Genomic DNA, 16,020 nt, shown 5'->3' on the forward strand with positions numbered 1-16,020 from the left:
ACAAATTGGAAAAGGTTTTCTTAGCTGTTATGTATACCGCAGCTTTTCTCTTGTTACTGACATTTGCCAGGTTATAAACTCTCAGTGCTCTACAAAAGTAATAAAGTTCACTTATAAGTGTAAAAACCACCCCAGGCACAGACTCCTAAACTAACTACAGAGAAGTTCTATTAAAAATCCAGGACACAGTGTACCGCATGAGCAGAACAGTAAGATATGTACGTATCTAGCCATTTCATGGATGGAAAAAGAAAAACTGACACAGATTTGTCATACTCCACTTCTTTTTTTTCAGAGTATTGAATGACACTTAAAGCAAAACAAACAGCCAAGTTCATTTCCCATGACAAACATCCAGGGACATCTTAAAGTCAAAACAGAAGCAAGCAAAATCAGAAGGCAAAGGAAACTTTGACAAAACTTCAGAACCTTGTCAGATGCAATAATTAAGTGCACTCAAATCAACAAAAAATAAGGGCTCCCTTCACCGCAGGCTGCTGAGCAGTGCTGAAAAGTTTCACATACATTGCTATCTGCAGCATTAGCTTAATAAAAAAGCTGCCACAGGTTTTAATGCTAAGAGCAGGTAAACAAAACTAACATTGAGAAAACCAAATGGGGTACAAGAAAAGCAAACAAAAGAATCACTGCTAATGCTAGGAAATCAAGTCAAAGTGCATATAACTTGATATAATCTTCCTCATAATAAACTACTTCTTACTGTAATTAAAAACTTCAATCATAAAATTCAGTTATGTTGAAATAATGAGAATATTTCTTACCTCTTCCACATGACTTGAGCTGCAAACTACTTTGGAAAAAGAAAAAGGCATCAAACCCATAAGCATAACAGGATTAGAAAAGCCCCACATGACACCCACACGGCCTGATTTGCCCTAGCTGAAAAGTCATTTTCAGCCAAAACTGAGGGTACAAGTTTTGAGCATCAACAGGAATGATCTCCTTCAGGAGAATTAGTGAACAATTGTCATCCTCTGGGACCTATTTGTTCCATCTGGAGCTGTTTTCTACTTGCTGTGCTTTGAGTGATTAGGTGGTGCTGTTAGTGCAGCCAGTGCATGTCACTAAGATACCCAATGTAGATTCTGTGGGTAATTTTAGTAGAAGTGTATTTGCTATGGATAAAATAATCTGGTTATTTGGCTTTCCTGTGGCATTTCTAAGAAGCCAGAGTTTCACGCAGTTTCATAATACATTTTCTCAAACATTGGGGTGCTTTTGTAGATTGGATATACCCATGACATCAATTTTTGGCTTTTAAAGGATTTCATCTTTACATATTAGCTTTAAGTGCTTTCAGCTTTGATTAAACCTCAACAAAATCTAGTTTCCAGTCTATCTTGCCTATATAAATTCTAATTCAAAACCAGAACAACAGTGAGACAAAATGACACAACAGTAGCTCTGAGCTGGTGCTTGTTGGTGTAGCAGTGCCTGGGCTTTCAGGGCACTCCTCTGCTTGTACCCATTGTCAGATGGGTCAGTACCTAACCAGCAGGTGACTGCTTTCCAGCTCACACGCTGGAAAATTAGTGTATAGCTGGAGCAATGGCTGTGTGTCCTGAGATGGTTTTGGGCCATGCCTGGCTCTGGAAAGGGGAAAAGGGTCTTTGGTTGTCCTTATAGCCTCCTAAACTTCCTTCAGAAGACATTTAAGTTGAGTTTCCCACAGAAAATGAATACTTGCTAGTGATTGTCATCCCTTCTGCAGCCATCATTAGAAAATGTGCTTCTGTCCTGCCCTCCCAAAGTATTATTTGCTCATCTGGCCAGCCAAAAAGCTCTTGAAGAAGAACAGGGACAAGAAGAGCAACCAAGAAGATGACAAGCATTTTCCTGTGCTTTTTCTTGGTGACAGTAATTGGTTCAGACTGCAATACCAATCAATGTCCCATTGCAAAAGCATTTTCTTCCTTGTGAATAAATATTTAGGCAGAAATTCACAAGCTGTTAGGAACTTTTTCTTGGCAATACCACAAGCAATGGCTGCATCTAGGACTCAAGCCTGGTTCAAGTGCCTTGAAGCTGAAGATGGATTTTCTGTATCAGAGCTCACCACTCTTTCTCAAAACTAGTTCCTGGCCTCTCGCACTACAGTGGAGTAACTTTCTTCCTAATACCATACCTTGCCAATTGCAACCCTTTCCTATAAAGTGGGGAAGTGTCATCAGTCTTATCTCTGCATCATTAAGAAAAAGATATTCTCTGCCATATGGTGTTGTGTGGCCCTACAAAGTCCAGTCTCAACGACTGTAATGAATTCTACAGGTCAATTGAATATTCTCTGTAAAAAATTGCTCTTTTTGCTTTTTAATATGCTTACCAGCAGTTGTTTTAAGAAACACAAACTATTCCAGTTCTCACTTAGCTTTCTAGAAACTACAAGGAATTGTTGTAAAACAATGCTGTCACATAGTGTCTTTGCCAAGGTTTAACAAACAGTTTTAATAAAGACTCACATTATTAAGAGGGAGTTGTATTTTAAAGGAAATTACAATACATATTTGGAAGTATTCTAGATCATTACACCATAGTATGCTTTTTGAATGACTTAACAATGTCCATTTCTCATCTGGCATATATGTTTTATATTAATGTGTTTTTTATATTAATGGTTATTTCTTATTCCCTAATTTGCTGTTTTAGCTAATTGCACAACATATGCAAGTACAAACACTAATTACTAAATCAGACTCTGGCTTTTAAAAGGCTCAGGGGAAATAAATCAACAAACGTGAAGATAGGGACCTGTTTATTTTCCCTACTCCTTGTCTGACAGGCTGCACAAAAAGTCACAGTATTTTAAGAGAATGAACAGAATTATACTGAATAGTTGCTTGTTCTTTCCTCAAAAAAGGGGTAAAGAGGTTGCTAATCTGTTTTCCAGTTGTGAAATCTTGCTAATGAATTTCCAAGGTATTAATTGCCATATTGAACGAATGTTCCTGAATATCTACATACATATATCGCATATGCACACACAGCAACTAATGCATGTGTGCATAAAAACATCCTCCTTTGTAAAGACAATTTCTGCAGGCATATTTTTTTATTCAGGCTACACAACAGTTGCTGATCCTCCACACCTGAACTCTGTGTATGCTGATTGTGGAAATGAGAGTGGAAGTCCTTAGGAAAATATATAGACTTTTCTTTCCATCACACCATTCTCTGCTCTCCTGCAGCTCCCTCAAGCTCCTGTTTACTCCTGGCTTTTCAATCTGGCACACCTTTTCATTCTGAAGCTTCTGATCTTCCCTATCTACTGCTTTATGATATCAAGGCCAAGCTATCATTTCACGTCCTTCTGTTGACAATTTTAACAGAGCAGTTGTCACACAGGTGAATTATCTGAAATCTTGCACATCATCGTTGAGACTCAGGCAGAAGCCTAGAAAAACTGTAATGATTTTGGTTTTTAATCTGTTGATTTGTGCAGACTGAAATTAATTTTCTGGTGTGAGCCTTTCATCTTCATTGTCTTCTAGCTGACGCTTTTTTATGACTCCATGAAAATGTTCCTTCTAAGAGGATTTAAATTAAATGCATTTACTTTAGAATTCTTGTTTACTGGTGGTAGGAAGGAACCATTTCTACTCATTGTTCATCTGTTGCTAGTTGTGAGTTCCAATTGGAAGAGAGGGGAGGAAAGCAACACCCTTTCGGATCCTTGTTTTGCCCCATGCTGAAAGCAGAGAGGCAGGAAGATTGTGTAAAATACAGGAAGATGTGAAGCCGCAAGAAGCCACCATAGGTTCCATAAGAACCACAAAGAACAAGCAGAGCATGCTGCTGTTTGACTGGCATAGAGCACTGTGCAAGGCTCTTTCCATAATCAGCCCCTCATGAGTTCTGAGCTGAAGAAAGGCTTGAAGAGCTCAAGCCAAGTTGGTGGAAGCTTCTGAAAAATGCATCCATACTTCCTTGGAACCACAGACTGAGAACCTTTTTCTGCCCTACCAGTAAATGGCAAATTAGAGGAACAGATTTTGGTTATTCATGTGGAATTACTTGAGAGCAGCCCCTGGAAACCACCCCGTTCAACTTTGGTCTGAGGCAGAGGATAGTACTGCATTTGAACTTGCCCTCAGCTAGGACTCTTGAAAAACTGGAAGCACCCTGCAAGAGCCTCTTGGGTGTTTAAAAGTAGTTTAAAAGTTTAAAAGAGCCTTGGGTGCTCTCAGCAGTGGATCCCAGCTGAGGCTTGCAAGGTGGTCAGCTCTGACAGATACTGCACACGAGACAGCGCTACGCAGTCTCTCCTGAAGATGTCTCATCGTTGGCTGGTTAAACATCAAGTAGTTTTCGTCATTAGCAGCAGACATGCTTGTCAGTATTTTCTTCCCAATGGAGAATGGAATCAACTGAAATGCACCGCGGTTTTGCTTTAGCAGGTTGCCAGGCTTTCTGGAACTGCTGTTATAGAGTCTTCCCCTTTACGTATAGAAGTTGAGAAATTCGCCTGCTACTATTACAGCACTATTTTTTTTGTACACGCTCCTGACTGAAATAAATGTAGCCATAAAGTTGAAGAGTGATTCTGTCAAGAATTCACTTTGTGAAGTCTTCTTACAGAGATAAAGTTACTTTTAAACACAAACTCTAACTTAGAAACACTCTATCTGCTGCTGATCATCTCAGTACAGAAGGATGATGAAACCTGGAAGTCACTGGAGAAAAATAACTAAGCATCCAACTAGATTTGTTTGCAGGAAAAAGATTTTGTAAAGCATGGCTGAATGAAAGTTGAGGTTCATACAAAATATGGGAAAGGTCAATTAAGTGCAAATATCCAAATTTTCAAAAAGGCAGGCTGTGATGCTTACCAGTAACCTGAACACATGCTGTCACTCATCCTCATTCAGTGCTATTTATAGAAAACCAAAGTGAGCACATTCGGATGAACAAAACACTGACTTCAAAGAGTAGAAGACAGATTGTTGAATAAATATCTAGATGGACATGGGAAAGAATAAAAGGGTGAAAAATAAAACACTTACATGAGAAAGCAGAGATCAACCTTTTCACCTACTTGTCCCCTCAGATCTATTTCCCAAATTCTCCTTTCCAAATTTCAAAAGAAGATCCACAACAGAAAACATTAATTAGGATCCTCATCTGGATTTCAGTTAAGAAAGCACCCTTTACATGGCAACATTTTAAAATTAAATACTTACTGAAGGATAATATTATCATTTGAATTCTGTTTCAGAAATATAACTACAATACAATAAAAAGACAATACTCTCAAAGTGGCACAGGAGGTGATCAGTATGCACAGTAAAAGCACAAAATCCATCCTATCATCTCAGAGGCACTTCAGATTATCACCTGTAGGAGTTTGCTGGCAAAAATTAAAGAGGATCAGTGTTACACAGAAGAAATACACTAAACGGCTCTAGTGAAGCTAATTTGCTGATATTGGCTCAAGGTGCTCACAACCCTCCTCATTTGTGCATCTGATGGAGAGAACCTTCAAATGTATTGGTGCTATAGGAGTCAGCATGTCTCATGTGTTTCTTTCTACAACAACACAAAGAGGAAATGGAGGATGCTGGACATACCTGGATTGTTCAGGTTGGGAGAGAGACCTCTGGAAGTCACGTGGTCCAACGTCCCACTCAAAGCAGTACCAGCTGTGAAGTTAGATGAGGTTCATCACTCAGTGGTTCAAGCAAGGTTTGAGTATTTCCATAGACAGGGATGTCACACCGCTGCTGGGCAATATCTTCCAGCACCTAGCTGCTCTGCTTGCCAGAACAGTTTCCATCATATTCAACAGGAATTTACCTTATGGCCACCTGTGGTTCTAGTCCTTTTGCTGTGCACCTCTGAGGAATGTCTGGTTCCATACTCCATTTTTGAAGGCATCAGTGAGATCCCACACCCTCCTTTGCCCCAAGCCTTCTCACTTCCATGCTGGAATAATTCAGCTCCAGCTGGATTTTGCACTACAAACCAATACTCTTTGACACAGGCTGTGGCCTGCAGTGTAGGCTCATAGTCAGCTTGTCAATGGGCCATGTTTTTACCAGTATGTAGGACTTCATGTTATTTTTAAAGGTATTGCATCTTTCTATTTTGTGTTTTTTAAATTACAGAACTTTGATGAGAAATATTGGAATGTTTTGGATCAGACAAATCTAGATTTCACTCCTTTTAATAATTTATCCCCCCACCAGAAATTACACTATTTCAAAACTCTATTATGTTTTCCTTTTCATAGGTATATAAGAGAATGATGAGTAAATCTGCGATACCCCTGTCCATTTTCACCTGATTAGTCATCAGGAGAAAACATGCCCATCTGAGATGGCAATGACAGATCAGCTACAGCCCTCTATAAAAAGGTGGACAGTGGCACAATTCCTTCACTGATCCCACGAGAAAGAAACCAAAGAGCTTCTGGTAGAAAGACAGGTCACTTTAAGTCAAACTGCTGACATGAGATACGTTTGGAGGCTCCTGTGCACTGAAGTCAGCAGTGCAGACTGTTTTCTTTTCCAGATATTTGTGACTTGTAATAAGTCCCAGATTTTGAAACAGGACTCTGCAGTTCTGATGATGAACCAGGGGAATTTTGCAGCTCACTCCTCACGACTCTAATAACTTTGGATGATTGTTTCACATGATTCACTTGGAGCCCTTTTCTGTTCCTCATAATGAAAGAATTAAAAAAGGCAGAAGTAGATCATATGTTTCAATGTCAAAACATCTCTATCCTTTTCAGAAACAGGAAACAAAGAAATCAGTAGAATCTACTTTTGTCTGTAATGGAAAGTGTCAAAATTTAGAGAAATGCACTACAACTCGACAAAGTGTAAACTGCATTAAAGATATGACATAAATTTTGCATAAGTCCACATTGCATATTATTTTCTCTTAACAAAACTTTTTTATAATCTCAGAATGCTTAATGGGCATAATGCAGTTCTCAATGTGTTTGGTGTTACATTTAAAAGATTTCATTTGTTAAAGTTTTCATGTGTTATTAAAATCACTCCTTGGATGTGGTACAGTTTGTATTAAAGGATAATATTCAAACTAAACATACAGCTTTTTAACAGATGTTTAATTACAGCAGCTTCTCAAACTCAGAAATCATTTGTGGATCTCCTGTTATTTCAGATGAAACCACTTATATACAAATGTGTGCTACTTTGGCCCATTATCTTTTCAATATTGTGGGGCAAGATGAAGCTGGCAGCATTTTTAGCCAGAAAGAGTCAGTTCCTCACTGTCAGTTCCAAGACAAGCTAACCAAAAAACTCTAACCCAAACAAGTAACAGATAAAAAAACTTGAATTGTTATTCTATTTCTAAGTTCTTTAACCAAAATATCACTAATTCAAAGTGTAACCTCAGAACTCACCTCTTGCTTGCAGTCTTAACTTTTTCACTCTTTGTATTCTCCAAGTTGTCTAAGTTTGATTTACTCTTTTATAAATATACAAGAATGCAGTTATTTATTGTTCGACTGCTGCTTTATTAAAGAAAGTTTTTGTTCTCACACTCCTAACTATCTATGCACTGGAAAGCTTCAGCTTTGAATAGAGGTGGAAGCCTTGGTTAACAAATGTAAAACCAGTTACTACTAATATACCTCTATGGTCTAAAATACAGTTTTATCATGTTATTAGAAATCTTAAAGTAGATTTGGTACTTTTTACATCATCTTAGGTCCAACAACACCCCAATGCCGCAATACCACCTCTTTCCCATCTCTCTGAGAAACGTGAAGCCTACTGATTTTTGATCATATCAAGGTTACTAATGAAATACAAGAGGGATCCGCTGAATGCTTCTCTCACCCTGGGTGAAATTAATCCCTTTGTAAGGGACAGCCATACTAGACTCAGTGGCACTGGGCCTGTGCTGCACCTCTGCAGAGAGATTAATCTAATTGCCGCAGTGATACTAGGGCTGCCTTCACTGTGAATGGACCCTGAATGTGTATTTCACATCATGAACTTGCTTATGAAAGCACATTTTCTCAATAAAAAGCCAGTAAAAGTAAAGATCGAAGCGTGGGAATTAGAGAGAGAAGATGAAAGGTTTCCAATAACACACACTAAAGATTTTAAATAAATATTTTAATTCTATTATTGGCATTTACAGGTAGAAAGCATACAGTATGTTACAATTTTATCAAAATGTGAAAAATATGGGTGTTACATAAGTAACAAATGTAAAAAAAGTATTTTTCTTACCTTCCCTGAAAGTAAGAAAACTATTCAGCATAGGAAAATATTGATATAAAAAAACACAGCTTAGGTAAAAAAAAAAAAAAAAAAAGAAGTTTTTACACAGTACAATAGGTTCACCAGATCTGCATGAAGATGTAAGGACTTTGTGAGGTTCTACTTTACGTAAAACTTTAGGGAGTTTGGGACAAACAGTAAGCTACATTAATGAATCTACAAGTAGTTTTCCCTCATATCCATTTCAAAATGCTAGAGTGCAGTAATTTTCTATACAATAAATAATTTCCATCATAGAAAATCACAAAATGCAGAAAATGCCACTCCAAGGTCACAAAGGCTAGGCAGTGCTTTAAGAATAATTATAATAATACTTATTATAGTGCTTTATAATGTCTAAGCACTTCGGATGAGTTAACTAATTAGTCCTCACAACACCCCTGTGAGGTAGGGGAGAGTTATTCCTACCTTTCCATAGTACGGATGGGAAAAGGAAATCTGGGGAGAAGCACAGACTGCAGCAGCAGCACAGCCGAGATGAGAGGGTTTGTTTTCCCCTTGCTCCCATTGATCACGCTGCTGCAAGCCAGGGTACCTGGCTGGGCTGGGCTGACAAATGCCAGTCGCTGCCCTCCCACTGGAAGCACAGAGCGGGGGAAGACAGGGACTGGGGTTAAGCATCCCAAAATATTTCATAGAGATTCAGAAGCTTTCACACAACTTTGTCAAAAAACAAAACAAAACAAAAAACAATCCCCCAAATAAACGAGCTGAAAAGAAAAAAATTCCTAAAGTGCTGACTGGCTTGAGCTGCTTCTAGCACCTCTTGTATGGAATAAGACTTACAGCACTGTTGCCAGCAATTATTCAAGCTGATTTCATCCATAAAGTTACATGTGAGCAACTGCAGGATATGGTAACTATGTTTTCTGAGACACCTTGCTACGGTAATTCCTTCATTCACCATCCTTCTTCCATGCACTTCTTAAGGAAAATTAAATCCTCAATACTCTTGCATCGTAAAACACGTTAGTAGCTGAAGACAATATACACATCCTTCACAATTAAAAAAAAAATTAGTTCATTTTCAGAACAAAGCATTATTAATTTAAGAATCACAAACCAAACAATGGTAAATAGGAAACCCTTTTCAAAGGCTGCATGCCTAATATCTTGTTTCCAAATACAATGCATGCAGGAGAAATAAATTCATCCAAGCATAATTAAATTAAAAATGTTTTAAGTCTCTTTCAGCAGCATATTGGTTATTATTTTTAAAGTCTCCTCCAACCAAACTGGCCTGGGGTTCAAACGCTGACCTTTGCTTTTCTACAACCATATAATGGTTTGACTGGTCCATGGCTTTGCACTGTGGCAATACCAGGAGATAAAGCCTATACATACTGTTCTGCTTCCCCGTCCTTGGAAACAGGCTTTGTTGTACCACCTTTGTTATCTTCACTTGCTGCTGCTGCTGTTTTTTCAGGAAGTGATGCCAAATCTTTGAAAACATCCACATAATGCCCAAAGCCCGGGCCCCAGTTCAAGAGGTTGTCCCAGTTGAAGCTTCCTGCTTGCTGCCCCAGCTTTGCAGGCAGAGAGCCATCCCCCGTGCCGGCGGCAGTTGCCTGTGCCCCCACTGGAGCCCCCTCTCCTCGGCGGCCAGGGTACCGCCGGGGCTTCAGCCTGGCACCATAGTTGTCCTCGTCGTCCGCATCAGACTCATTGACCTGGGATAACTTGGGCATCCTGGAGGTGTATGCTATGGGCTTATCCCTGTCGTACTCCATCTCAGAGCAGGTGAAGGACTCATGGGAGTCACTGTCAGAGGAGGACTCGGGCGCGGGAATACCGTCAGCCGGGTTCCTCGTCCGGGACAGAGGCCTTCTGCAGTCTTCCTCAGAAGAGGACCGGCCGTGGTCGGCACTGCAGATGCTGGGGTTTCTGGGGCGAGGGGTGTTCAGTCTCTCCACCTCTTCGATAGACAGACCCACTGGAGGAGCACTCTCCAGAGGGATCTGCCCAATGGGCTGCTTCAGGCGGCTTCCCGGTCGGGAACCGTGGCTCGCCATGGTTTGCGGACTCTTACTTCTTCTCCCCAGCCGAGTGGCGTAGTTAAAAATGCCTGGCTGGCAGACGTCGTTGTGCATCTCCAGTGGGCTCCCTTCCCTTATGGCAAGGTGCAGCTCCCTTGCCGGACTGTGCCTGTAGAAAGTCGACGATTTGGAGAAGGGCGCGGGGCTGTGCCGAGACAGGGGGTTGGGAGTTGGGCACGCTGAGTGGCTTAAAGATGTTGTCCTCAAGCCCTGCCCGTATGCAGGCTGGTAGGTCAAGCTGCTGGCTCCCAAGGGCATGGGGGACTGCCGTGCGAAACCCAGAGGGCTGTGCCTCTGGATGGAGAACTTGGGTGTGTGGCTCCGAAACTGCTTGTAGTGCTGGATGATGTCAGCATCTGAGGGGGCGATGCTGCTGGCATTATCAATGTCATAGTGTTCGATCTCAGGCTCAGGGGAAGCCAGTGGGGCGCTGGGGATCGTCTCTGTGGCATGCGGGATGTCAGTTTCATCATAGATGAGATAAGGGTTTTCTCTTTCAATGATGTCGGGTTTAGGGTTCCCTTCAGGCTGCTTCCTGACAGTCATGTCATCGCCATAGGGCGGGATGTTGTCAGGGTCGTCAAATGCCACGTTCTCACTCCCTTTTTTCTTCTTCTCCTTCTTTTTCTTTTCCTCTTTTGGGGCTTTTGACCTCTTTCCTCGGCACTGGTTGCAGAGGATGAGGCTGAGGACCAGCAGTGCCAGGACTGTCGCGCAGCTGCCCACAATAGCTGGCACGGCCCAGAGGGGCAGGGAAAGCTCGGCAGGGTGTGGGGATGGGAGGCAGGTGTGGCCACCATTGAGCCCAGCTCTACACTCATGGCCTGGGGCGCATGAGACCCCCAGGCATGCCACGACCACCTCACACGTCCGTCCTGCGTACGCCTCGGGGCAGCTGCAGGTGAAGCCAGTGTGCACCCCGGGCTCACAGCTGCCCCCGTTTTGGCAGGGGCTGGAGGCACAGGCACCCGGCGGGACACACTGGTAGGCGTACCACTGGTTGATGCACATCAGCTCGCCCCAGCAGGGACTGCTGGCGCAGACGTCGGGGCCGCGGCAGCCAATCTTCACTGAGGGATCTGTTTTGGAGACGGTGGCGAGGCTGTGTTTGCCAGCAAAGGGAAGGCTCTCCCCACCGTACTTGATGTAGGAAATGCAGCCATCGAAGCCTAGGAGAAAAAACAACAGTCATGTTGGGACCTGAAGACTGAGAACCTACTGTCAACAAACATCAAAGACATGCTGAGCATCTCACTAAAGGGGAAGCCTTTTGATCAGCAGATTTCACAGAACCACAGAATGTCAGGGATTGGAAGGGCTCTCAAAAGATCATCTAGTCCAGTCTCCCCACCAGAGCAGGAACACCCAGATGAGGTTACACAGGAATGTGTCCAGGTGGGTTTTGAATGTCTCCAGAGAAGGAGACTCCACAACCTCCCTGAGCAGCCTGTTCCAGTGTCTGTCACTCTCACTGAGAAGTTTCTTCTCAAATTTAAGTGGAACCTCTTGTGTTTCAGTTTGAACCCATTACCCCTTCTCTTACTACTGGTTGTCAAGATCTGTTACCCCTAAAGTGAGAGAGGAAACACAAACACAGAAGAAACAAAATGGAAAACGCAGTGTCACAACTCAGCCTTATTACATGATGTGGGTTTAAGCAGCACGTGCAGTAAATCAGTGTCAGTAACACACGTGAAACCTCCATATTTTCACCAGTGCATCTTGTGTGTAAGATTATGGTTGCTTCCCCACATTTTTATCTTGCAGTGTAGTTAATGTAAATTGTGATATTAACAATAACAGTGGCAAAAATGGTAATCAACGTAAATGTGATGTTAACCATAATGGTGTAAAATTTGAGTAACCTTTTTGTTAGAAGGATGGCCCATTCACAGATGTTTCAGTATTTGATTTTCCGTGCTTTTATCATTTAGGCTTAAGTGTAAAGGAACATATTGTTGTTTCTGTTAAGTATTTCCTTTTACATTGTAATGACTATTTTGTTAACAAACTTTCAGTAATTTTGTGGGGCTCATATTGGACAGGAACTAAAATCTACCTTTAAGCCAAACAAGATTACGTAAAGCCTACCCATCTCTGCAGCTTTTGATATAACATTTATACATGTGTATTTTAAAACGAATAATTTTCACATCTAAGCTGTGCATAAATATGGAGATTAAAGATAAAAAAAAAAAGTAATTAAGTAACTTCTCTGAAGAGATATGCATGGCATTGATACAAATGACAACAAAATATCTTGCAAAAAATATTTGGTTCTTCTAAGTCTGCCAAATAAGAATTCAGAAAGAGTCGCAGTTTTTAATTTTATCAGTAAGACTTCAAAGCAACAAAAATATTCTTAGGGGAGTAAATAAAATGTACCAAAACCTGCAATTAAGATGCTGAAATTAATGTATCATGTTTTCTAGAAGCCCCCTAAGACATTTTGTGCTCCCATTGCTTTCATTAAATATGGAAAAAAAAAGCAATTGTAAGCAGAAGCCTAAATATATTTTGACATTTTCATCTGGCTATTTAGAATTCTATAGGCTGCATGGGAGAAGAAATTACTGTCCAATTAGGAAATATCTACCTCAAGCTTGGAAACCAAGAATTAAGTTCAAAGCGAGGAAAAAAACATAATATAAAATGAAAAAATGTATTTTGGGTAAAACCAGGTTGCTCACATATAGACTCCACTCTGTCACTTGTTGAGCAGATTTCATCTGAGGTTTGCAAGGCACATGGATACTTCTGTGATTGCAGACTGCTTTTCTTACAGATAGACTCATCAAAGGAAGGCTGAAGGTTATATTTTCAGATGTTTGTTATAATGCAATTTCCCCTTGAAGCAAAATTATTTAGCCAAAATACTCAGGACCAAATGGTTGGATTTCACAGAAACTTTGTATTTTCTAAATACAGCGTGTTTCAAAAAGATGGACCCAATTTCAGAAATATAGTGATGTCAAATTTGGTCTATGTTTTTGAAACACCCTGTATATCGTTAAACTGACTGAATTTTCAATTTATAGACCCATTTCACTGAAGCTAAATAAAGGCTCTAAAGTTCAGTAAATAAGCCAAGAATTCAGATGGTTACTATCAGGAAACATCTATTCTAATAATATTTAATGTCTTTAAAATGAATTTAAACATATATCCCCTCGAATTACTTCATTCAATACACTTGAATGTTTTTCTTTCCTAATTTTCCCACATTTCTAAAACTTATTATCCCCATGTAGAGAAACCTATTCACAGCTGGCTTGGCTGTGTTAGCAGAAAACATTTGCTTCAATTGCCATTTGCTTGTGTGCTTTCCAGTTTCTCCTTTTCTGAGCTGAAGTTGTCTACTGTGCTTCAGCTAAGCCTCCTGTTTTATTGTACCCTAAACCATGGTGCTCATGGCAATACTCTTATGTCTCTGAATCTCAAGTGGCCTTTTTCCAGAGTTCCCATTGCTTGGTTGTAGCACTGTCCTGTCAGTCTCCGTGCTGAGAGCACCCAGGGAGATGGATTATCCTCGGCCATTGTGTGGTTGAGTGTGAGGTCACAGGGAAATCCAGCCTTTTGCCAGCCTCATAATTCCCTGTGTTCCTGAGACTTAATCCTTTCTGCGAGGGTTATAGGATGGTGCAACCTTAGGCTGACCTCTGCCCAGAGCTGTGACAAAATGGCACGCACAGATGTGTTTGCAAATTATGCTCCTTTTTGCCACATGTGCTGTCGCTGTAAGATACAAGTTTCTTTCTCTTGAACTTCCGATAGCTTGTCTTTAGAACACCATGTCGGGTTTACAGGAAGATTTAATTCAAGGCCACATTTGTCAGCTCTTACACAATAAAAATAATAAACAGGGAGAAGGAAGGTGCCACTGTTCAGTTCTGAAGCATCACACTCAGGTGAAACAATAAACAGAAGGAAATTTTCAGTGCATCACTAGTGTTGGAAAAGGTTTCATTTCTGCAAAGATATTGCTGTAGTGGAAAAACGGCCAGTACAAATGGTAACTTCATGAATAATTGTGGAAAATTCTGTAAAAATAGCTAGCACAGAGATAAATGTTACGAATATTGACTCTGTCATGAAATAGCAAATATACCTAAGTTGTATGAGGTGGTATTATGGATTTATAATCTTCAAAGGATATTGTTTTAAAATCTGAACACCCTCTGATGGCAGAAATGAAATACGAGTTGGTATGAACATCAAATATGTTTCACTGAGAGATGCAAGTCAGGTGGTGTAAAGGGACATGAAAGAGCCTTATAAGTTTTTCACACATGCTATTTCTAGATTATTTCTCTTCTGAAAGAGCTGTATTTTCTTTCAGTGTTACTTATATTTTCATTTTCTCTTGGTTTTACATTCCCAAATAAAGAGGAAATTGAGGATTTAGGTTCAGGAGGGAGCCCAAGCAAAATGGATGATTACCTTGCCGCGAGCTTGGTGGTCCCTTGCAGCAGTGATGTGATAAACAGCAACTGGGATTTTGTTAGGTCTACCCAGGGTAAAAGAGACTGGATATACCAGTGTCAGCCCTGGAATTGTCACTCATGTATGTTTTTGTCTGCTTTTGACAGTACTGCAGATATTTTTGACTCTCTGAGTTCATGCAGAGTTTTATGCCTCCCCCTTGTAAATCCTTGGTATGTTGCACACAATGTAATCCAATATTAAAATAAAATAAAATCATATGAATAAGAGATTTTGGATTGTGTGTTCCTAATGGAAGCCAGACATTCCTAATTTGTCTTCCACAGCATCAGGCAGTGGTGAGAAGTTAGTGTCCTCAATTTTCTTTGTTCCAGCTTTCCTAAAAGCCTCTGATTTTCCATGCATAAGCCTCTCATAAAACATACATGTAAAAAGGGTAAAGGTTAGCATAGCATTCATATGATTTTTGTACCAAATTTCATACAAATTCACAATACACAAATGTGAAGTGTGAATTTGCACCACTCAAAGATACTTCATCTGGTCACAATTCTTGAAGTCAGGAAGATTTTTCAACATAAAAACTCCATCAACCCTACGCCTGCATTGTCTGGAGTGTCTCACAGTTTTTAGCTAAAAATTACTTCCATTTTTACTTATCACTGGGGGAATGATATCAAATATATGTCATAATTCTTTGCCAGGGTCTAAGACAGTTGCTTTAACTCTTAAGGGAGACTGATTTACTTCTTAACAGCTAGATGTCGGTCAGAGGGTAGTTCTTTGTTGTCCTTGGGTTCTATTGCTCAGAAGTAAATCCTGTTCTCCATTTGACAGCTGGATAAAGCAGGAGGAAGTTGGTCTTGCAGAAAATATTTTAATCATATTAATAACAGGCTAAATCCTGCAGTACTTACCAACCCCCTACAGAGACAAAGTTCTCATTTAGCATTTTCGCCTGAATAAAAGATTTGCCTTGATTTTCCAGATTCTGGCCCAGGTAATAGACCCTTTCTTTTCCATTAGCATAACAAAATTATAACAACTGTTTTACAGACAAGCAAGTAAACCCTGTCCCCCCACCTCTAAAAAGCCCTGTAGATCGAGTGCTTGCTTTTGGAAGGCTGCAATGCATATTAAAGGAATAAAGTTTGTAATCCTTACTCATTCAAATTGCAGTTTTTCTGGCAAAGTATGGAAGTGTGTTAGTTACTTATAAATTATTACAGTACTTTCTGCAAGCTCTAAGCAAATAAGAG

At 40.3% G+C, this 16,020-nt stretch overlaps 1 protein-coding gene across 1 annotated transcript in view; it reads right to left on the reverse strand.

Moving 5' to 3' along the window:
* Positions 1-8,299: 8,299 nt before the first annotated feature.
* Positions 8,300-16,020, reverse strand: part of FAT4 (FAT atypical cadherin 4) — a 147,482-nt gene continuing 139,761 nt past the window's right edge. Inside the window, exon 17 of the mRNA XM_021292324.2 lies at positions 8,300-11,487. Coding sequence (XP_021147999.2) covers positions 9,617-11,487 — 1,871 coding nt within the window. The 3' untranslated portion in view covers positions 8,300-9,616. The remainder of the gene's footprint in view (positions 11,488-16,020) is intronic.

Source organism: Columba livia, chromosome 4 (assembly GCF_036013475.1).
Source record: "Columba livia isolate bColLiv1 breed racing homer chromosome 4, bColLiv1.pat.W.v2, whole genome shotgun sequence".
Taxonomy (NCBI): domain Eukaryota; kingdom Metazoa; phylum Chordata; class Aves; order Columbiformes; family Columbidae; genus Columba; species Columba livia.